Source organism: Poecilia mexicana, unplaced genomic scaffold (genome assembly GCF_051168715.1).
Source record: "Poecilia mexicana isolate PSO_F unplaced genomic scaffold, ASM5116871v1 scaffold_21, whole genome shotgun sequence".
NCBI classification, from domain to species: domain Eukaryota; kingdom Metazoa; phylum Chordata; class Actinopteri; order Cyprinodontiformes; family Poeciliidae; genus Poecilia; species Poecilia mexicana.
The window spans coordinates 928,176-950,532 of record NW_028263390.1 but is presented as its reverse complement, the minus strand read 5'-3'; the positions used below and the strand labels follow the sequence as shown (position 1 = coordinate 950,532).

Here is a 22,357-nt window from a genome sequence, read left to right as displayed (position 1 = left end):
AGCCTGAAGCTCGTTGTGTCAGCAGCTGTCGGGCTGAGCTCCCTCTGTGCTTTTTCTGGAAAGTTGAGTGGAAGGAAAACAAAGTTCTAAAGCAGGATTGGCTTCAATATTAAGTTCATTTCTTGGTTTAGATGACAAATCACATTTTTTAAGATTCACCAAATAACAGCAAGCAGATTTATTTACAACACTTCCTGCTGTAAAAATGATAAATTCTGCTTCCTTTCATGTTTATTTTCCTGTTTTTTTTTTCTGTGAACTGAGAATCTGAAACTTTTCACATCATTTGGTGATTAAAACATGTTTTGCGCAAATTAAACATTTTTCTCATGAAGAGGTCGGGAGTTCTTCAAAGCGGAAATCCTGCCTTGTTGCCATGGCGACGCCGCATTTTTCCTTTGTCGTTTTCAGGTCAGGTATCAATGATTAATTTGGCCCTGAGTCGCGTCTGACAGGCGCGTTAATCATTGATGAGGTGGTTGTTTACTCAGCAGGAGGCGGCCAATCAGAGCGTGGTCTGGGACCGGAAGCGACAGGCCGGCCAATCAGAGCGGAGCGGAGAGGGAACCGGGTCAGACGGAGACTTGGTAACTCAGAGCTGCTGGCAGTAAAACTGAACATAAATTATCAAATTTAGGTTTCATTGGAAACTTTCAGTTTTGAACTTTTCATTTTCGTCTGAACTCTATTTGACCTTTGTCAGCCGACATCCGTTCACACACACACACACACACACACACACACACATCCTCTCACACAGTCTGTGGTTTTCTGTGTGAAAAAGCACCTGGATGTTTAATCTGCAGCGGATTTGAATAAAAACGTTGCAGGTCTGCAGCGGCAGAGCAAACAGGAAACGGTTCAGCAAAAGTTCAACTGACTATTTAATCAGATCAGTGACGTCATATTTATTTAGTTAAAATCATCCTGAAGTTTGTTGCAACATTTAGATTTTCATCACTTTACAAAATATTTTAATTTTTGTTCATCAAAGTTTAGTTTTATTTTGTTTAATTCAGTCTTAATTATTTTTTGTGTTTCATAATCATGACTGTAAATTACAACTTATTTTATGACTTTTAAATTCAATCACAGCTTTTATTTTGGTAACTGACTTTAAAACTTGTAATTCAGTGATTCTTGAGAACAGGGACAAAATGGGTTTTAATTTTCCCATATTTTTTTTTTATTATTTCTCAACCTTATGTGTGCAAATATGACAATGTTTAGGAAATGTAAAGATGCTAAGGTACAGGCTCCCAGTTGCAACATTTTTTAAAAAATTACAGTTTTAATCGACCTGACCCAGAACTTTGTCATCACCATCTGACAAAAATAAATATAAAATGATTTTTAAAATACCCTATTAGTGATATTTTTACTCATTTTACAGACAAATGCTTCTCAAGAAACAAAAGAAATATTTAAAACCAAAAACAACAAAAAGTCCATCTGATGGAGTTGACACAGAACTGAAGGTGGTGACAAACTAGTGAGTTAAAAGAAAAACTTGCTACATGTGAAGTAATGCAATTTATGTAAAATACATTAAAATGAATTAATTGCACATTTAAGTGAGATTTGTCAACAATTTCACTGAAAGAGTCAGAAAAACTCTGATGGAGTTGACAAAAAGCCAAACTACCTCAATTTATATGATGTTATTCTGAAAGAGGCCATATTGTAGCTCATCAGGTCCATGAAATCTTTACATTATACCAGAATTAAGCTTTTATTTCACAAAATTTCATCAAAGTTTTGTAAATTGTCAGTTATGGAGTTGAGACATCATGGTTGTGACAAACAATTTAGGAATAAAACAGAAGAAAAAACTAAAGAATAACTTAAGCTAACCGGAGCTAACTAGCCCTCCTAGCAAAGGAAGAGAAAAGACAACGTCATGGGGTCCTCAGAAGTTCTGGTGCCCCCCAATAATGCCTGATTTTTTTACATTCTTTTCATGTCTGACGGTGTTGACAAAAACTAGGGACAAATTTCAATGGAGTTGGAAAATATATAAAAATGATTTTTAATTCAATTTATTGATACTTTTATAATTATTTATATGACTTATACTTGTCATAATATATAATTTTAGTATTTCTGTAATTGTTTTAAACTATTATAATGTGTTGAGTTCTGCTCCTGGACAAGGGCTTTTACAGGCATAATCCATCGACTACAATGTTTAAAATAAAAAATTATTCAGCAAATACCTGGAAAATATACATTGTTGTGCTCACATGACCCAGGTTAGTTTAGTCAGATATTTGAAAAAATTATATTTTGTGTATATTTTATTCAAATTTTGTGCTTTATCCATAGGACCTGTTTTGTCCCTATTCTCAAGAATCACTGAATAACAACTTTTATTTGTTTTGGTTTGCAATAAACTCACATTCAGCTTTTATACAAAATTGAATCAGATTACAAACATCATGGGGTTAAAGGCAGACATCTGAAGTTCAGTTTTTAAGAACATGTTTTGTCCCAGAAGAACTCGTTCGTCAGTCCAAAACTGAAGGAGGCAGAGAGGAGTAAGATGATGGTTCGGTAGACCCGGTTCTACTGGAACAAGAACTCCATCATCTGCTCCACCTCCAGCTGCTGTGGTTCTGAGTCAAACCAACCTGTTCCCCTCCTGGCCTGTGGGGGCGCTGCAGAAAAACAAGATGGAGGCGTCAGGTTTTAGCGGTTGGAGGATTTCTCTTTAGTCTTTGGCTAAAGACCAGAAGCCATTTCTGCTGCTAGCGCTAGGCTAGCATGTTTTTCTAACAGCTTTGGTTTCATTTACCCAGAATGTCTTGTGTTGAAGTCCACTTCCTGCTTTTGCGGCGGTCTCCGGTCCGATTGGTGTTCACATATCAAACCGAACCAGAGTTAATTTTCCCAGACCGGACTGGAGGACCAGAGGTCAGTTAGCGTCCACACTTCAACCGAACTGGACTTCCTTGACAAACGGACTGGAGTTGGATTAAAGCGGACTGGACAGAACCGGTGTGAACCTTTAGACTCCAGAGACCCGCCTGTGGATTCAGCAATCCGGTCACTTTCTATCTGATTTCTAAGGTCTCTTCTGGTCCAACCGGATGTCTCTCGGTGTCGGTTCCGGCGTTCAGCTCCAAGGATTTGATTTGGCTGCTGTTGGTCGACGGTCCGTGGCATGCCGACACGCAGATCTGCGCGAGTCCGCGGCGGCACTCCTTGCGGATGTTGTTGCTGGACAGGACGTAGAGAATGGGGTTGACGGCGCTGTTGATGGTGGACAGGCCGAGGGAGATGGTGTAGGACGTGTACATGGTCTCCTCAAACATGCAGGGCGAGTCCACCAGCTGGGGGAACTGGGTGATGACGGCTCGGGCCAGCAGGATCAGGTGGTACGGCCCGAAGCAGACCAGGAACAGCAGCACCACTGCCACCGCCAGCCGCCGGACCCGCCGCTTCTGGTCGCCGTGGAGGCCCGAGCTGCGCTGGACGTTGGTTAGGACGCGGCGGTTGGTGACCGCCAGCAGCAGCAGCGGCAGCAGGAAGCCGATCACAAAGCGGGCGTAGCTGAAGCTCATCACCTTGCTGCTCTGGCTCGGCTCGAAGCAGCGCTTCAAGCCCTGAACGTTTCCCTCCCTCATGGTGAAGACGGCGGTGTGGCCCACGGCCACCACCAGGACGATGACCACCGTGATGACCACGGCGTGGCGCAGCCGCCGCTGACCGCGGGACTCCAGGCTGTAGGCCACCGCCCAGTACCGGTCGCAGGAGATGCAGCACAGCAGGAAGATGCTGATGTACATGTTGGTGAAGAAGATGTAGCCCGTCAGCTTGCAGACCGTCGAGCTCCACCGCCATTCGTGACCGTTGTTGACGTAGTCCGCCCAGAGCGGCAGCGTGAACAGGTAGGTCAGGTCGCACAACGACAGGCTCCACAGGTAAACACCAAGAACGTTCTTCCTGCGCACCTGCTGCCAGGTGAGGAAGAGAGTCAGCACGTTGGCGGGAAGACCGACGACCAGAACGGTGATGTAGAGAACCAGCAGCGGCACCCGGTCCTCCCCGTACGGCCTCTCACAGCTGACTGAGCTCTGGTTCTCCAACAACCCGCCTGTGACGTTCAGCATGGTGGCCAATCAAATCCAAGGGTCTCTGCAGACAACTGGCCGATCAAGGACTAGAGTCTGTAGGAAGAAAAGCCGATCCAATCAGACCAACCGCAGGGTGACGTCAGCCATCACACCATGAGATCAGCATCTGGAGAGAAAACCAGGAAAGTTACCAACAGTTTGAAATCTTCGCCTGTCTGAACCGTAGCTGAGTAAATTTATCTGTGGAGTTCCCCAAGGCTCAGTCCTCCTCCTCTCCTCTTCAGTATTCAAAATCTGAATCTGTTTTTCTTCATGTCTGTTGTTTTTAACTTCTTTTTATCAGCACTTTGAGTGTCTGGCTGAAAGGTGCTATAAAATAAAGTTCCCTTGTTTCTGGTTTTTAAGGTTCTTTACTGTCATATTGAGCGAAGAATCAGAGCCTGATGACTCCAGAGTGAATCTGTCGGTTTCAGAGCCAACAGTGGATCCTAGAGATGGAGGAAGAGCTTAAACTAAACATCCTTCAGAAATAACCGATCTCAGTGTAAAGTCTTCGCTGTTCCTCTTTCTGTCACTGCGGCTCTTCACCTCAGCCGGAGAAGTTCCTCTTTCTGCAGCATCACTATCTGCTGAAGTTTCTCTGCTGTCTGAGTCGGTCTGTTCACATGAGCTGCTGCACGTCTGAAACAGGAAACAAGCAGATTTCTGAGCCGAGATCTGCTTTCAGAACCAACCCTGGAGCTTCTGGTGTCTCGTTGCTCCTTATGCTTCATGTTGGTCTGTAGATTAAAGGACCAGCATTCAGACAGGTGAGTTTGACTCACCTGTCTGAATGTAAATAAGAGGTCAAATAAAGAAGCAGCTGAACTTTAAGTGAAATTATCTTTATCATTCTTCTGTTTGATTACACTGTTTGACTTTCTGATATTAAATTTGATTAGGTTTTTTTCTGATTTAAGTCGGGTTACCATATTGTGTCATTTGGCCACCGCTGACATCCCCCTTCAGCTACTGTTGAGGAGGATGTCATTCAGTTGCTGCTAACCTACAAACACCAAACCACAACTTTGGTGGTAAATCTGGTGACTGAAATCATGCCTCATTCTCTGCTGCTCTCCCAATTCTTCAACAGTCAGTCAGACACTCTACCAAAAGAAAACACATTAGATTTGCTTTATGCCAATATGACAGACTCATTTATCTCCAAAGAAAGAACTCCTCTGGGAAAGTCTGGTTTTTGTCTGGACACAGGAAGTGAAGGATCCCTGCTGTTGTCCTGAGGCCACAGATCGGATCGCTCTGTGCCAGCCGCAGTCAGACGCTTCGCTAACAACCATCCCTGCATCGGCACTGAGCTGCAGGAGCAGTTAAACTGGAAAAAGTCAGAAAACTAGAAAACAACCAAGGCAGGAAATTGAGACGTAAACAGAAGCAGCTCAAAGTCGACATTAAAACAGCGAAGCAGAAGAAGAAACTCGCCGTGTTTCTACTACAGGAAATCCTTCCTGCCCACAGCTTTCAGCACATCTCTGAGAACCAAATGTGTGAAAGCAGCTGGTCCTTTGCACTAAAACCATTTTAAATTTAACTGATGGAATTTTATGATTTTTTATATGATTTTTATTACAAAGATAAAAACATTTGAGCTTAAAAATGTCGACCTTTCAGACATCAGCGGCCGACTCATCATTTCTTTGTTTCCACGTTTAGAACCAGGTGACAAACTGATGACGGTAACAACAAGCTGCCTCTAAAACCTGTCAGGGTTTTTTCCTGATGATGCTGGAAACTTTGAGGTCAGATCAACGTTTTTCTAACCCAGAGCTCAGAGCTCGTGTCAGACAGGATGTGCTTTTATTCTGGCAGGAAGAGTCAAAACCAGACCAGATTCCTGTTTGTTTAAACCTGTTAAACATAAACAGGTTGACTGTGGTTCTCTCTGCAACCAAACTGGAATTTATTCAACAGATCAGAAAAGAAACTTTAGTTCACCTGTTTGCTGCTCTGAAGCCTAAAGGTGTAAAAACTTCTTCAGAGCAGCAAACAGCTGGTAGTTTATAATTATTCTGGTTGAAAAGTAATCAAGAGTCAGAAACAGGAACCTGTCCATGGTCAGCTAGCAGGTTAAAGGTCGCGAACAGTGGTGGAACCACTGAGTAAAAAGTTAGCTGTCCTAATTATGAACACGAGTTTTACTGATGCTAACACGCTATGTACCGCCATGGTATTTACTGAAAGCTAATGTGCTATGCTAACATGGTATTTACTGAAAGCTAATGTGCTATGCTAACATGGTATTTACTGAAAGCTAATGTGCTAAGCCAGAGGTTCCCAAACTGTGGGACCCCCTAGGGGGCGCCGTGTCATTGCAGGGGGGGCGCGGGAAGCCGTCTGGATGAAAAAAAAACAAAAAAAAACATGAACACTGTATGCACTGGGTTTTTACCTTAGAATGGCCAACTCTCTGTTATTCCTGTCAATTTGATACAGTAGAGGCTTCCACACTTCCCATATCTGTGTCCTCTGTCACTTTTATCAGCAGTTAAAACTGTTTAATCCGTTGTTAACATGTTGTAACCTGTTTTTCCGAGCCGCCTCTAAACGCAACATGAGCGCCACGCCGCTCGCGCTGGGTTTCCACCTGTGAAGGAGACCTGCTGCTGCTGTGTGGAGCTACGTAGGTTTGTGTTAGAATCACGGCAGCAAACCAGCAAAACGCAAAGAACTTTTCACAGTTTTTCCCTCCAAACTAACCGACTGAGTTGAGTAAAGCTGTTGGATGCAGGTAATGTTAGCTAAAAGATGACTAGCAGGTAATGTTAGCTAAAAGATGACTAGCTAATATCAATACAGAACCTTAAGCTTAAGTACCTTGTAGGCTACCGATGTTGGTGTCTATTTTCAGCTATGATTCATTTATTTTGCTCCCAAAAAAGTCGATGTCCCCCTAAGCTAACATGGAATTTACTGAAAGCTAATGACCTAAGCTAACATATGATATTTAGTGGAAGCTAATGCTAAAGTATCATGGCAGGATGGTATTTAGCTAAAACTAATTTAGCATAAGCTAATGCTAAAGCGCTGCATCTGGACGAAGGACAGAACTTTGACCTGACAGAAATTCAGGTTAGCACCAGCAAAACTTAGCAACACGGCAGTGGAGGGGTGATGATGTGGGCTTGTGTCACTCAGTCACACATGAAGGTCAGAAGATGATAACAGAAACTCTGGTTAGGAAGTGTATTATAGGGTGTGTTCACTTTTTATAGCCCTTATAAACGTTCAACCGTCTAAATTCTGACTTTATCTCTTCTTTTATTACGACAAACGTTATTGAAATGAATTTAAATAAAGAGCAGCAGTATGGAGCTATAGGGCACGGTGGTGGTGCAGTGATGATGTGGGCTTGTTCTGCATCTTTATGGTCTTCCCATCAGTGAAGCTGTTTCAGGTTTTCTTTCCTGCTTCATATTTAACTAATATTCAGGTAAAACCACCAGATTCTGATAAGTCTATAAATAAAACCCCAAACTAACTGTAAATGAAGACATTTTACCTTCATTTAATGTCCATCATCTTCTTCTTCTCTGGTGTAACTGGAAAGTTTGTCTTTAATAAATCCAGGACGGATCAGTTTTCTGAGAATAAAGGGTCACTCAGCCGCAGTTTCCTCAAAACATAAATAGTAACGATCGCCTCGTTTCTGCAGCCGTTTCCTTCTCCTCTGATGGTTTTAGCCTCACTGATCCTGCAGATACAATACAATGCAGACTTAGAGCGGTGGTTCTCAAGCTGCGGTGCTGGTGCGTTTGAGGACGTTTTGTTTCTGTGTTTGAAGCGTCTCTGAATCGTGGGAGTCGTTTGTTCTGTTGCATCACCTCTAAGTCAGAATTTCTGCTGAGGAATGAGCAACACATTCCTGTAAAGTCCAGCCTGGGGGTTTACCAGCTGCTCTGCTCAATAATCAGGCTAACGTCTGCTAGCATGGCAGTTCAGATAAAAAATAAACTTCAAACACAGAATAAACTCCAGTAGCAGTCAGTTTTGCAACAAATCTGGAGAGGCCTCTGACTGAAGATCGTTGCTGTGTGACAACTTCATGACTTTCATGCTAACAGCTCAATAGCTAAAGAGTAGAGATGATATCCAGCAGAGAGACGATGGATGGGAGGTTTGGGCTCAAAGTTCAGGCTCCTCTTTAACCCTTTAACGTTTTTATCAGCGCTGCTCTGAGCAGCAGCTGCTATAACGAGCTCAGCAACTGTTTGCTAATTGCTGCTGGCTAGTCTGAAGGAGCTGAGTGGGGGAGGAGCTGCGCCTTGAAGGCGGGGCTAGGTCCATCTAGCGTTTTACAGCTGTATGGTTTCCATGGAGATAAACGGATTTCTCTAACATGGAAGAATCAAAGCAACGCTCCAGGTTTGATTTGATGAGAGAAACTTCATAAAAAGTTAATTTATCAAGTTCCAACAGAACCTCCAGAACCCGGCGGAACCAGACTCAGTGGAGGAAAAGCAGAAAAATCTGGACCCAAGTGAGATGATCCACATCGCCGGATCCTGGTGGTTCTGGTGTTTCCTTCTTCTTCTTCTTTGTTAAAACCACATTTCCCCTTAACTTCTGACCACATGTGGGAAGTAACTAGTTACATTTACATAAAGAAACTTTTTGATCAGAATAAAAAGGACTTTTAGGAGTATTTTTACTACACCGTACTTTTTACTTTCACTTCAGTCATTTTATTCTGGAGCATCAAGACTTTTGTGGCCATGAGGAAAACAGACAGACCAGAAGATATATTGGAAACTTTTTACTTTTGAGTAGAAATATGAAATCTTGTCCTTTTGGGTTTGTAATCAGCTTTATTTCCTGTAGTTTCAACATTTGTGATTGTTTCAGTCATTCAGTTTTTTATTTTGGTTTTTAAATAAATAATGTTCCTTTTTTCCTCCATGACTCCAAAACTCCTGTTTAAGTAGTAACTCCATGTTCAGGTTAACATTTCCATACTAAGAGATTAAATGTTTGATTGGTTCATTAATGGACATTTTATGTAGTTTATCAACATTTGTAAAAATAATCAAAAGGTCCTAAATCCTCCATCAGAGCCGCTGCTGGGATCAAATTCAGATTCTAAGCTTCATAAATTTGGTACAAAATTAGTTTTTTTCAGTAAATAAATAAGGATCAGAAACTGATTGAATAACTTTTCTTTACATAATGAGGTAAATAAACACTGAAACGATCTGAAGCAGCTTTAATGTTTCCGATAAGACGCGTTAGAGCGTCATGAGAATCATGACGGTAAAACATTAATATTTAATGAGCTTCATCTGTTCTCTTTGTTTCCTCAGATTTTCTCATCATTTCTGTTTTATTGATATGAACCAATGAAGCTGATCGATCTGCTGCTGCAGGTAAATACTCACCTGTGAAGCTGCGCGTGGTCCGTCTCTGCGCTCGCGCTGCTCCTGAATGAAGCGACCGGTGGCGGCTCCCTTCAGAGAAACCCCCTGGGTGACGTCACCGACGTCATCACGCAGTCATCACCCCCCCTCTTTCCTCCAGGTCTTCATGTTTGAGTCAGCAGCGGGAAAACGCTGCCACTGCGCCACCTGGTGGCGGTCTGACCTGCCGGTTACCATGGTGACCTGAGATGATTTATTCCTCACCTGCTCCGGTTATTTTAACGGTTCTTCTGTTTCCTTCCCACAGTCGCCCTGTGCTTCCAGGACGGGGGATTCCAGGTAACTTTGGATTTTATTAGAACTGGAATTTATGTTACGATTTTTTAAACTAGTACAGCTTAAAAAAATTAAAATATTTCATAAAAGTGCAATAATTAAAGCTGCAGTATTTACCTTTTGTAAAAATGCATCAAAAACAACCAATCAGAGGCAGGAGGCGGGGCTTAGCACTGTCAGTCAATCTGTGAACGCGCTGCTAAATCTACAAATCAACTCACTGCTATAAAGAAGCTCAAGATGCTAAAGAGTCTCTGTCCAAGCAGATTGACATAAAATTGAGTGGAAGGAAGACGTGCTTTGCATCAGGGAGAACTGGAGTCATGACAGGAAATCTATTCCATTATAGAAATGAACAGAACACTCTTCAGAAACTTAAGAAAATGTTTAATCTGAATTTTTGAGAATTTCTTTTACTTGTAAAAACGGCAAAAAAAAAAAAAGAAAGCTTAAATATTTTCCTCTGTGTGATTAAATATGTGACATATTTTTTATCTGTACTACAGATAGAGTCTGCTTATGGGACTAGATTTCAGAAAATGACCAGTTTGTTTTGTAAAATGTCTTAAAATGAGATTTTCTGTGAATTTAGCTCTTAAAACAGAAACATTAAAACATTTTAGCACCATATTAAATATAAAGTTCATACATATAGAGTATATTTTATTCTATTTGTTTCCTCTAATAAAAGTTTCTGGGATGTTCAGGTGTGTTCACCTCGTTGAGGCTGCTGCCCTCTGCTGGAGCTCTGACGCCCCTGCAGCCTTTATTATCAACCTTTATTCATTTTTTCTCTGCAGTTTTGATAAAAAAATCACTTTATTTCATCATACATCATGTTTTTAACAGTTTTCCTTCTATAAGAACAGACAGGTTAATATGACGTAAACATGGACTCAGAACCAGAACCGGTTCTGACCCGACTGGACCATCACATCTTCTCTCGCTTTCTGTTTTCACAGTTTTGCTCTTTTTATTTTGGATTTTTAAAGTTTTCCAGGGAACGGCGACGGAAGTCTTGGCGACAATTCGGCAGGAAGTTTTGGCTCCGCCCAAACAGGAAGCTGGCACTTGAGTTTCACAATAAAAGTCCTCAGTTTTTCCATCGGATTTGCTGTGAAAGAAAAACCAGACCAGATGAGTCATGTGACCTAAACCATAACACTCTTCCTCTTCCTCCTCTTCCTCACCTGGTTGCTTAGCAACTCATCGATCTTCCGCTCCTCCGCCGAACCGCGCTCCACCTTCTTCCGGTACTCCGCCAGCTGCTGCCGATCCTTCATGTCTCGGTACGTCTGATTGGCCGACAGGCGGAGGAAACGTCAAAGCCCCGCCCCCAGCGTTTTCATTGGTTTAAACAGCTACGGAAAGCAGCCAATCAGAGAACTCACATTGATGACGATGTCGTGGCATTTATGTTTCTGAGCCAATCCGATCCTGAGCTCCGCGTCGCTAACGAGTCCGACGTATTCCTGTAGGACCTGTTAGCAACCGATAGCATTAGCGTGGAATATAGCAAGCCATTTTAACATAAAATCAGTTTAATATGACGATCTGTAATTACATTGTAAATATCTAAGAAAGCATTTTTACTATCCAGAATGGTAATTTAAGATATCTTGAATTAGAATTTTGACTAGTTAAAACTAAAAACGAGATCTTGAAATTAGTTGAAGATATCTGAAATATTTTCTCCAGATACAGTAAATCTTACGTTGTTCCCACCAGGCAGAACATAAATCTGTCAGGTTTCTGTCTAATCAAATTATAATATAAGACAATTTAATGTATAATATGTAGTCATAAAGCAATTTCATATATTCTGAATATAAGTGGGATAAAACTGATTGTATGTTAAAACGGCTTGCCGTAGCTTAGCATCTGAGCTCCTGGCTCCGCCCACTCACCCGCGTGGGGGCGGAGTTTTTCTGCAGGATGTCGACGACGCGCTGGAAGCTGAGCGGAGATTTCTTCTTGGAGAAGCCGAGCCAGTTCCTGGAGTTAAACATGGCGTCTACATCCGCCCAGTTCTTCAGCTTGGCCCGCGCCGCCAGCGCCGTCGTGAAGTACTGCTTCTCCGAGATCTGAGGGACAGCGTTAGCGACCGCGTCAGAGGTCAGAGCAAAGAGAGAAAACACGTCTCACCTTGAATGTCTGCCGGACGTTGAGCGGGCTGCTGAAGGTTCCCTGAAGACAGAAAAACAGGAAGTTCGGCTGATCTGGGTCAACTGACCCAAATCCTCCCAGTTTAACCAGTTGGATCCCAGTCTGGGCCTGACCTCCGGCTCGTTGTAGTGGTAGAAGCAGCAGTAGTACAGGGTGGTGATGAGCGGCATGTTGAGGATGGAGGCTTTTCTGGGAAACTTCTGGAAGACTTCCTGCTTTCCATCCCGCTCCGCCTTCCGGTCCGCCGCCTGCAGAACCACAAGGAGCATCAACAGGTGGACTGGGAGCAGACTGGGAGCAGAGTGGGAACAGACTGGGAGCAGAGTGGGAGCAGAGTGGGAACAGAGTGGGAGCAGAGTGGGAACAGAGTGGGAGCAGAGTGGGAACAGACTGAGAACAGAGTGGGAACAGAGTGGGAACAGAGTGGGAGCAGACTGGGAACAGAGTGGGAGCAGAGTGGGAACAGAGTGGGAACAGAGTGGGAGCAGAGTGGGAGCAGACGGGAGCAGAGTGGGAGCAGAGTGGGAACAGAGTGGGAGCAGAGTGGGAACAGAGTGGGAGCAGAGTGGGAACAGACTGAGAACAGAGTGGGAACAGAGTGGGAACAGAGTGGGAGCAGAGTGGGAACAGAGTGGGAGCAGAGTGGGAGCAGACGGGAGCAGAGTGGGAACAGAGTGGGAGCAGAGTGGGAGCAGACGGGAGCAGAGTGGGAGCAGAGTGGGAACAGACTGAGAACAGACTGAGAACAGAGTGGGAGCAGAGTGGGAACAGAGTGGGAGCAGAGTGGGAGCAGAGTGGGAACAGACTGAGAACAGACTGAGAACAGACTGAGAACAGACTGGGAACAGAGTGGGAGCAGAGTGGGAGCAGAGTGGGAACAGAGTGGGAGCAGAGTGGGAACAGACTGAGAACAGACTGAGAACAGAGTGGGAGCAGAGTGGGAACAGAGTGGGAGCAGAGTGGGAGCAGAGTGGGAACAGACTGAGAACAGACTGAGAACAGACTGAGAACAGACTGGGAACAGAGTGGGAGCAGAGTGGGAGCAGAGTGGGAACAGAGTGGGAGCAGAGTGGGAACAGAGTGGGAACAGAGTGGGAGCAGACTGATCAGATTAACATCAGATTACTGTTTGGTTCACTCGCCTCAGGATGCTTAAATCTTACAGTGCAACAGAATAACTGCTAATATTTATCTGACCACTTGGGGGCGCTTGTTTAATAATCATGGTGACCAGTCAGAACCAGTCTGACCCGGTTCTGACCTCGATGATGATCTGCCGCTCCAGCAGGGTGTAGTGATCCTGAACATGATTTCCGTCTTCACCGCTGAACTGGAGGCTAGAAACCAACAAAACTCATGAGAATGTAAACAAACAAACAAATAAACACTTCCTGAGTTATTTATAATTTCTTCCATTTTCACTTCTCTTCCACAAATTCCTCATCATTCCTCCATACTTCCATTCCCTCCCTCCTCACCTGAGGCAGCTCTTCAGGAAGTCCCGCCTCTTGTTCTCATCCGCTATGTTCTTGTAGTCTTTATATTGCAGCAGCTGTTACCATGGAGACAGTCATTTACTGTTACCATAAACAAAATAAAGAGCACAATGGAAATACGGCGGCCATCTTGGAGAGGTCATCCTCCCTGCTTGGCTAAGCTAACAGCAGAAGATGCTTCAGCACTGCTGGATATTTCTGTTCAACACTAACTATGTTTAGAATCTTACTAAAAACATAAACATGATTTGATGTGTGGTTTATAAAATGCTTATCATGTATCAAATAAAAATATCCTGTTAATATTTTATTCTGTTAACCCGACTAATAATGTTTAAACATAATGAACCATGAATTGATCCAATTCAAAAATACTTTCAAAGAAAACAAACACGTCCCTACACACATGGCTATGATGGCTGTGTGATTTGAGTTATGAATGATTAAATGTGTTATCTGCCAAACAGAAAACACAGAGTAGAGCAGTCGACCCCTCCAAGATGGCCGCCCTGCAGCAGGTCAGTGTCCATGAAGCATCGACTCTTTACAGCTGACGACTTACAGCGGCTTCCTCCGTCCGGCCCAGCGCCCTGAGGAGCAGAAGAAGAAGAAATGAGATACAAACAAACAAACAGAGAATCCAGGTGAGTCCAGGTGAGTCCAGACCTCAGCAGCTCCAGCAGCAGCCTCTGCTCTCGGCTCTCTGTCAGGTAGTGGATGAAGTGCCTCAGCGCCGTCTGCCTGGACTCCAGCTCCCGGAATAAAACCTCTGAGCAGAAAAACCCAAACGGTGAGAAAGTGACGTTCAGCCTGCGGCAGCAGAACCGACGGAGAGACTCACCTTTACACAGCGTCCTCTTCAGGTAGATCAGAACCTGCAAACACAAACAACTTCCACAAGTCGGCAGGAAGTTTTCACTCTACCACTAAATCAGCTGACAATTATTTCAATAACGATTAATCACGATTAATCGTTTCAGCCTCACTATTAACCCACCTAAAACTTTTGGCTTCAGGAATGTCAGCCTTAATTTAGATACATTTTCTAAAATATTGCTCCAAATTAAGATATGCTAACATAAAACACAACTGTTAGCCTTGGCTAGCTGTATGTTAGCATTTTACTTCCACAGCTGGTTTATTTTGATAACGATAATTTTTATGATCCATGACCAGTGGATACCCTTATAAAACTGAATCATATTTTTACTAAAAAAAAATAGCAAACTGTTCAGCTTTATAGCGTTAGTTAGCCTGCTGCTATTAGCTAGCCTGAATCTGCATCATTTTCTATGTAAGAAATTATTTTGACTGTAATTATACATTGTTTCCATTTTATTTGAACTTTTCTACAAATTAATAAATGTAATATTGATTATATAAAAGCTCTCTAAATAAACTTTGGAGTTTTGCTAACAGCTAAATGTTCATCAATAAGCTAACTTTAGCCAATTTAACTGATTTATTTAAATTTCTGTTAAAGATTTTGGGTCGTTTCTTTTATATTCTGAAATATTTGCTGCTTTTTCTTGTCAATGATGTTGACAAAATAATGTTTTTATTAAGTCAAAACCAGCAGCTTCATGTGTTCGGATCATTATGAATAAAGTTTTTCGGATCGGTGACGATGAGTCGGAACTTTACGGCAGTGATGGCGTTCCCGTCGTGGGCGGCGACGGCCAGGTCCAGCAGCAGCAGTTTGTCCTGCAGGGAGCGGAACTTCTCCAGAGTCACGCCCTGTGAGACACAAACAGGAAGAATTCTGGTTCTGGTTCTGGTCGGCCCGCTGGGCGCACGCCGCCGGGTCACTTACCTTCCCCTGCTGCAGCCGCTGAACCGTCTCCTCTGCCGACCAATCGCTGACCAGATCCTAGTGACATCATCAAGAGAAATGAAGAGGAAAACAAGAGAAACCAGATGGCAGACTGTCATCAGATTACACTGCCATCAGATTAAACTGTCATCAGATTAAACTGTCATCAGATTACACTGTCATCAGATTACACTGCCATCAGATTACACTGCCATCAGATTACGATTACACTGTCATCAGATTACACTGTCATCAGATTACACTGCCATCAGATTACACTGCCATCAGATTACACTGCCATCAGATTACGATTACACTGCCATCAGATTAAACTGTCATCAGATTACACTGTCATCAGATTACACTGCCATCAGATTACACTGTCATCAGATTACACTGCCATCAGATTACACTGCCATCAGATTACCTTGTACTCTGATTTGGGTTTCCGGAGCTCAGGAGTGTAGAGGCGAAGTGACGAGTCGCCGAGGACTGAAACGGAACAACGTTAGCATCGCTACGTGACTCACTGACTCGTTTGTTCGTCTGACTCACCGTCGTTGAAGGTCTGCAGGTTTCCTCCTTTTGGTTTCCCTGGAAACAGAGCAGAGGTCGGTCACATGACCACTCCAGCTGGGTGACAAATCGATTTAATCGATTAATCCTATTTTTGTTTGGTACAGATTTGGTTGTGCGCGATGTCCTGTAGGCTCCGCCTCCTGGTCACGTGACCAGATCAGGGTCTCACCTTTGAACAGAGAACTCAGAGAAATGCCCGACTGGCTCTTGCTGAGCGACGGCGTTTCCGTGGAGATCTTGGGGAAGGCGGGCTCTCTGTCTGCCCTCTGATTGGACGCCGCCATCTCTTTGACAGACCATGATATACCTGAGCACACAGGAGCCACAGGTGAGCAGCCAATCAGAGCGGAGGACCCCCAACAGGTGGGAGGGAGGCGGACTTACTGCCAACAGGTTCTCCGCTCCAGCTGACCCGCTCCCAGTCTTCCTCATCGTCTTCGGCCAGCAGGGGGCCGATGCTGTTCACCGCCTTCTTGGTCTCCTTCAGCTGAACTCAGCCAATAAAACCAACAGGAAATAATGTGATGTTCAGCTGAGCAGTAAGGAAGTCAAAATGAAAAAATCATGATTAAAAATCTAACATTTCATAACTTTAATCTGTGAGGAGAAAAAAAACAGATAAAAATCTGAAAAGTGCAGCATGCTTTTGGATTCAACCTGATTATTATTTATTGTAAAAAAGCAGAACCTCCGATTGATGGAGAACATCTGAGAAATCTTGCCAAAGATTCTCAGTTGTAATAGTAGGTCTAAACTTTGACTAGGCCATTGATCTAAACCAGGGATTGCCAATAATTTTTTATTTAAAGGACATTTCATTTTTTTATTGCATGTTATGTTTTTAATCATTTAATGATACATATATAAATAATTACACATATGTATTTCACTGTATATTTCTGTGTGTAATTTTGTCAATCCACAGCTCTACTGTTGGTCGACGCTATTAAATACACTGAGGGTTTGCCATAGACCCGGAGGATCTGGACTTTCAGCAGCTTTGTTTCTGTTTTTGTCCCATAAACCCGAACCTCTCCTCGCGCGTTTGGACTCTGGTTCCGGTCTCACCGCGCTCAGCTCATCATCTGCATCATCGAAAGTGAAGGCGTTGTACTTGCTGCTGTTCCAGTAGTCTTCCTCGTCCGCCTTACTCTTCATCATCTGGACACACAGAACCAAACCGAGCTTACAGAACCCTTTCCGGACCAGTTAACTCACACACGGTCCGGTTCTGGTGCTGACACTGGACCCGACGCTGTGATGATGCGTTCAGGGCCAGCAGTTTATTCTGACGGACTGTATTTTGATTTGTTAGCATACTAGCAGGCTAACAAATGATACAATCTAAGTGGTTTTTCCCGCCGTGACAAACCGCAGGAACTGTGACGTCATCTTGGTGTTTAATGACGTAACAACAACCTTCACAAAAACCCACTGGATATGAAACAGTTATCGATCAGGATCGATCAACTGTTATTACCTTGTTCACCTGACGTTGCTCCTCAGTCTTTCTTCCGGAATTCGACGTCACAGCTTCCGGGTGCGCGGGGCTTCTGGGAGTTGTAGTGGATACACGCTGCCTTCCTTAACAGAAACAAATCTTCTTGATGTTATTGGCGCTACAGGAACAAATCGTTCCTCTTCAACTTTCTTCTTTCTTACTGCTGAATCCTGACCTCTGACCTTAACTGAGCCAGTCAAAGCTTTAGAAGTTGTTCTGTGAATCTGTGGCCTCCATATTTTTGTTATTAAGATGGGCTGATATTTAAATACTTGGAAAACTGTTTTTTTTTTTCCTTTCTCGTGCTGTATGAACGATCAAAGCTGCTTTTGCTTTGTCAACCTGTATGTGGTTTTATTTTGAAAGTCTGTGTGGCGAGCAGCAGCTCAGGTTTCAGCTGCTGTGGGTCAAACCTCAGACTGAGGGACTCCCAGTCCAGTTCTGGTCCTCTGGATCGATCCGGTCCGGAGTTTATCCGTCATCGATGGCCAAGTGGGGGGAAGGGGACCCTCGGTGGATCGTTGAGGAAAGAGCTGACGCCACCAACGTCAACAACTGGCACTGGTCAGTGAAACATTGAACACTGAGGCTTTTATTTTGGAATTCTAGCTTTAGAGAGTTTAAATGTTTTCACCTTTAAAGTTGTGTGAAAGTTTCTAAATGCTAATATGAAGACAAATCCTGGACCTGAAGGCAGAAGCTGTCAAAGTGGTCTCCATGTTGGTTTCCATGGTTACGCTCAGACAGAAGCAGAACCCTCCAGAATGACCCGAGGGGTAAATCTGGAGGGTTATTTTAGGGTGGCAGAGTTATGAGACCTGGCAGCTCGGCACATGTGCAGATATTTTTAAACGCTGTGATGCCAGAGGTGGGCGGAGCCAGTTCGCTCACCCTGTTCCCGTCTTCCCTGTCAGGACGGAGCGAGACGTCACGGCCTGGTCCTCGGACCGCCTCCGTCAGCTGCTGCTGGGCGTCCGGGTGGAGGGGTCAGAGGGCGTCTGCGAGGTCACAGAGGTCAGCAGGCTGGACGGAGAGGCGTCCATCAACAACCGCAAAGGAAAACTCTTCTTCTTCTATGAGTTCCAACTGAGGGCCAACTGGTTAGGTCTGTGATGTCACTGATGATGCAACACCACTGAGGCTCCTGATAGGGCGACACTGATGATGTCATTCATTCCAGGGACGTCCTGCAGTGGACTGAAGTACCGAGGGACCATTGACGTCCCCAACCTGTCCGATGAGAACGATGAAGACGACCTTGATGTGAGTCAGTTGACCTTCAGCCTTGCACTCGTCCAGCTGCCTTGTTGACGTTGAGTTGCTCCGTTTGGTCCAGATCTCGGTGTGTCTGTGTAAGGACCAGCCCAGCACCCCGCTGCTGGACCTGATGAAGAGGTCTGGTGGGAAGGAGGTCCGCAGGGTTCTGGGCCAGTACGTCCGTGACCTTAAATCAGGTCTGCTGTCCACTGACAGTCACCACCAGGTATTTAGGCAGGAATAATGAACGTCACAGCAAAGGTGACCTTTAACCTCTCAGATTTCAGTCAGGGGATGATCCTTCCCACTGCTGACGGGCAGAAACCATCCACACCTGTGGCGAGCAAGAAGAACCAGGTCAAAACCAGTAAAACTCAGGTACAGTCCACCTGTTGTCCCGACCCAGCTGATTCTGACTGGACCTGAACATCGTCTCCATGTCGTCCTCAGGTTAGCTCAGACGCTAAGCGCTCGTCCAGCCCGGCTACCTGTCCCACAGGTGTTCGCATCCAGACCTGCAGCTTCAGCCTGAGGGAAACGTTCCAGACCTCTGCTGATGAACTCTACAGGACCTTCATCAACCAGGAGGTACCGACCAAAACGGACCCAGCTAAGGAATCACAAGGCTTCGGCTCACAAAGGCTGACAGTGGTGTCCGATGCTAACTAAAATGTTAGCTGAGCTAACCCTACAGCGCTACGCCATCCCAGTGCCGGTGGGGCTGTTTGCCCAGGGAACCAGAAATCCTTGGACTGCCTCTGAGGGCTACCAACATGAATTTAGTGAAAGCTAACGCTAAAGTACTACGCCAACACTAACATGGCCAGATTCTGAGATCACTAGACGATTTCAAAGTTAGCCAAAATGCTAGAGCACTCTAAAAATAAATTATCAGCAGAAGAGTGCCCACTACTGGCCGACAGCGTGCATGTCTTAGATCTGTCCCTCAGCATGCCATCAAGTTCTGCAGAACGGGTTCTGACCCGTGAGGACAGATGTGGTTCTGGTCCATCTGACCGGCTCCTCTGCGCTCTGTCCAGTTTGTTCAGGTGTTTACGCGCTCAGCAGCGACTGTTGACGCCCGGCGAGGAGGAAAGTTCCTTCTTCTTGACGGCAGCGTCAGCGGAGAGTTCACAGAGCTGGTGAGGTCTCGGTCCTCGTCAGACATAAAATTGTTCCATGTTGGCGTAACCAGACGGTTTCTCTCTGAAGGTACCAGACCAGAGGATTGAGATGAGGTGGCGCTTCAGGACTTGGCCCAGCGGTGAGTCTTTATGCCATGAAGTGTTGCTGCTGCTGCATGCAGAACGCCTGAGCCCTCTGGTTGCTCCATCAGAGCACTGCGCCACCATCAGGCTGGAGCTGGTAGACCGAGGAGACGAGACGGAGCTGGAGCTGGAGGCCCGAGGAGTTCCTGCTGGGGAGGAGGAGACCACCAGGGAGGGCTGGAGGCGCTTTTACCTCCAGGCCATCAAACAAACCTTTGGGTACTGAGAGGGCCTGGACCCAGAGGAACGCCTGAGACTGTAGAGTCTTCAACAGTTTCTGTTGCCGGTGTCCTGAAGGAACATGAGCTTCATAAAATCTCCTGCTGCTCATTTCTGTCCAAGGTGGGTCCAGAAAGTCGGTACCGTTGATGGGCAACGTCGACTGAAAGCCACAATGAAGAACCTGAAAAACTATTTATGTGTTCAAAGTGTTTGACTTTTTACAGCTTGTTCTGAGCTAAAGGAGCTAATCCTGAAGGAACCTGTTTTCTACACCAGCGCTAACTACAAAGTTAGCTACGCTAACACTACAGCTCTAATCATAAACATTAGTTCTGCTAATGCTAAGGCGTTGTAGCAACACACTGTTTAGTGGAAGCTAATGCTAAACTAGCTTTAACCAAAAATACTTTATGTGGAATGAAAAGATCTGTGGTATGTTAAGGAACTCAGATCCTCTAAAGACGACAAGCTTTGAGCACCAATTTCATTTTGACTTTATAATTTACATATTCTATAACGATACTAATTATTATGTATCTTGTTTTAAATGTTGTTATTGGGGAAAAAGTAGAATAAGAGGAAACAGATCTACAGTATAAACAGACTTCAAAATAAGAGCATGAGAATTGCAAATTTATGGATCTAAAGCAGGAATATATAAAAGGATGTTGGTCTTTCAAAAGAAAGCTTTCTTATACTTTTCAAAATAAAGGTTTTGCAGTGAGCTAATAGATTGTGTTTTTATTCATATTTACTGCATTACATTGTTTATAAACAAATATAACTTGGGGTAAAGCGGTAATATAAAACAGTTTCAGTTCAATGTTTATTTTTCTTTGTGAATCAGTAAAACTACATAGAATTAAAAAACTTTGGATGTTTAACAGGTGGAGATGATGAAAGAAAAACAAATGGAGTCATTTGTTCTGTGGATCTTTTTGTTTCTTTGAACTGCAGTTGGATCTTAACTAAAAGTGCATTTAAAACATTAAATAAAATAAAAACATTTAACAGAATGTGTTTTTAAATAAAAGTGAAAGTTTAAACATTCACATTGTGACCTGCCTGGCAGCAGAACGCTGCTCCTCTTCTCCTTCAGTTGTTGAACTCTGACTTTTTAACAAACATTTTATCTGTATATCAAAGCTTTTGGTCGTCTCCTGGGATGTGCTGCTGTTTATTGTCTTTAGTTTCCTTCTGTTTTGAAAGATGCCATGTAAAGTAAAACTGAGTAAAATTGTATTTCTGCAGCATCTTTCAGACATTAGATCACAGCTTCACAAAGGCCAAAACTAAAAGTTACTGCAGAAAGTCGTCCTGGTTTACCTTCTTTATGTGGAAAAGCTGCTGCTTGGCGCATCTTCAGAGTTTAAAAATGCTGAGAACTGGCAGCATGCCTTCTTCGTCTGGATGTTGGGCTGTTGGTGCAGGAACAGTAGGAAGAAACTGGACCCATGAGCCGGGTCAGAACCCAAACCCAGGAAACAGAGGCCTGGTGACGCTGTGCCAAAGACATTTGGTAAAAATAAATTCTGCCAGCAGGACAGGCCACAAACACTCAGGTTCAGTTATTCTGGTCTTCCTGCTCCAGGCTGCAGTCAGAGCTCTGCAGACACCAGGACTCAGCCTGACCGTCAAACCGGCAGCCCCCAGTCTGCGCTTCCCCTCTGGGCACATCTCCCTTCCTCCCAGTAACGGCGACCAGTGGCTGCAGCAGACGATAATCAGAGACTCGGCTCTGTATTAAACCCACTACCATTTTCAGCCAAATATTTTGCTTGCTAATTAAATGTTTAGTTTGAAACTGTAACATTTATGAATGAATAAATGTGACTTTTTTCCTCCATTTTCTCTCATAAAGGCCCAATAATCCAAATATTTGCTGTTAATCTTTAAAACGACGCCTCATGTTTGCGGGCGGCTCACCTGGCCTGCAGCTTTCTGACTAAACGCCTCGGCGCTGTGCAGGCAGGTGATGCTTCAGGCTGCAGGACTGAAACAGGAGGAACGTTTCAGCCGGACAGAGCGAAGCTTCGTCAGATGGAGGTAAAATGTGAGCTTCAGCTCCTGGCCGACCCACACGGTGCCGCAGCGTGGCCCGCGGCCGGGTCCGGGCCAGGAGGCGTGCTGACGGGTAACATGTTGCATCGCAGCGTGACTCTGTGAACCGATGACGCCGAGCAGAACCAGGAATATCACAGGCAGACGGGGGGAGTTCACCTCAGGCGTCACAAA

At 44.4% G+C, this 22,357-nt stretch overlaps 3 protein-coding genes across 5 annotated transcripts; 1 reads left to right on the top strand and 2 right to left on the bottom strand.

Moving 5' to 3' along the window:
* Positions 1–867: 867 nt before the first annotated feature.
* gpr132b (G protein-coupled receptor 132b) lies at positions 868–9,722 on the bottom strand. 2 transcript variants are annotated; one of them, XR_015761835.1, is made up of 4 exons: positions 9,506–9,722; positions 7,633–7,824; positions 2,795–4,242; positions 868–2,657 (listed from the first exon to the last, which is right to left on the bottom strand). XR_015761835.1 is itself a non-coding variant. In XM_014981355.2 (3 exons), exon 3 carries the CDS (start codon positions 4,110–4,112, stop codon positions 3,054–3,056), a length of 1,059 nt encoding a protein of 352 aa, XP_014836841.2. In that variant the 5' UTR covers positions 4,113–4,242; positions 7,633–7,824; positions 9,506–9,722; the 3' UTR covers positions 868–3,053. The 2 variants fall into 2 exon arrangements, 1 of the variants encoding a protein (XP_014836841.2); XM_014981355.2 differs by having other exon boundaries at positions 868–4,242.
* Positions 9,723–10,186: 464 nt separating this feature from the next.
* vipas39 (VPS33B interacting protein, apical-basolateral polarity regulator, spe-39 homolog) lies at positions 10,187–17,438 on the bottom strand. 2 transcript variants are annotated; one of them, XM_014981361.2, is made up of 19 exons: positions 17,355–17,438; positions 16,943–17,035; positions 16,259–16,361; positions 16,044–16,181; positions 15,851–15,889; positions 15,723–15,787; positions 15,296–15,352; positions 15,127–15,219; positions 14,324–14,357; positions 14,149–14,251; positions 14,045–14,072; positions 13,465–13,538; positions 13,248–13,323; positions 12,100–12,234; positions 11,966–12,007; positions 11,728–11,904; positions 11,212–11,301; positions 11,011–11,115; positions 10,187–10,934 (listed from the first exon to the last, which is right to left on the bottom strand). In XM_014981361.2, the coding sequence occupies exons 2-19, from the start codon at positions 17,033–17,035 to the stop codon at positions 10,914–10,916; spliced, it is 1,473 nt and encodes a 490-aa protein (XP_014836847.2). In that variant the 5' UTR covers positions 17,355–17,438; the 3' UTR covers positions 10,187–10,913. The 2 variants fall into 2 exon arrangements, 1 of the variants encoding a protein (XP_014836847.2); XR_015761833.1 differs by lacking the exon at positions 10,187–10,934 and having other exon boundaries at positions 11,066–11,115; positions 11,689–11,904.
* On the top strand, positions 17,406–20,851 carry LOC106914521 (activator of HSP90 ATPase activity 1). Its single transcript, XM_014981365.2, has 9 exons — positions 17,406–17,939; positions 18,290–18,480; positions 18,556–18,638; positions 18,712–18,829; positions 18,913–19,010; positions 19,083–19,220; positions 19,673–19,774; positions 19,845–19,896; positions 19,969–20,851. Exons 1-9 carry the CDS (start codon positions 17,722–17,724, stop codon positions 20,124–20,126), a joined length of 1,158 nt encoding a protein of 385 aa, XP_014836851.2. The 5' UTR covers positions 17,406–17,721; the 3' UTR covers positions 20,127–20,851.
* Positions 20,852–22,357: the final 1,506 nt, after the last annotated feature.

What these genes read in the sequence shown, in the direction of transcription:
- gpr132b (XM_014981355.2), bottom strand. Translation starts at nt 4,112, where the DNA reads ATGCTGAACGTCACAGGCGGGTTGTTGGAGAACCAGAGCTCAGTCAGC.
- LOC106914521 (XM_014981365.2), top strand. Translation starts at nt 17,722, where the DNA reads ATGTGGTTTTATTTTGAAAGTCTGTGTGGCGAGCAGCAGCTCAGGTTT. An exon ending in AACGTCAACAACTGGCACTG is followed by an intron (nt 17,940 to 18,289) that starts GTCAGTGAAACA and finishes CTTCCCTGTCAG; the next exon opens with GACGGAGCGAGACGTCACGG. An exon ending in ACTGAGGGCCAACTGGTTAG is followed by an intron (nt 18,481 to 18,555) that starts GTCTGTGATGTC and finishes CATTCATTCCAG; the next exon opens with GGACGTCCTGCAGTGGACTG.
- vipas39 (XM_014981361.2), bottom strand. Translation starts at nt 17,035, where the DNA reads ATGATGAAGAGTAAGGCGGACGAGGAAGACTACTGGAACAGCAGCAAG. An exon ending in ACGGGAACGCCATCACTGCC is followed by an intron (nt 14,358 to 15,126) that starts GTAAAGTTCCGA and finishes TTGTGTTTGCAG; the next exon opens with GTTCTGATCTACCTGAAGAG. An exon ending in CTGCTGCTGGAGCTGCTGAG is followed by an intron (nt 14,073 to 14,148) that starts GTCTGGACTCAC and finishes TCTGCTCCTCAG; the next exon opens with GGCGCTGGGCCGGACGGAGG.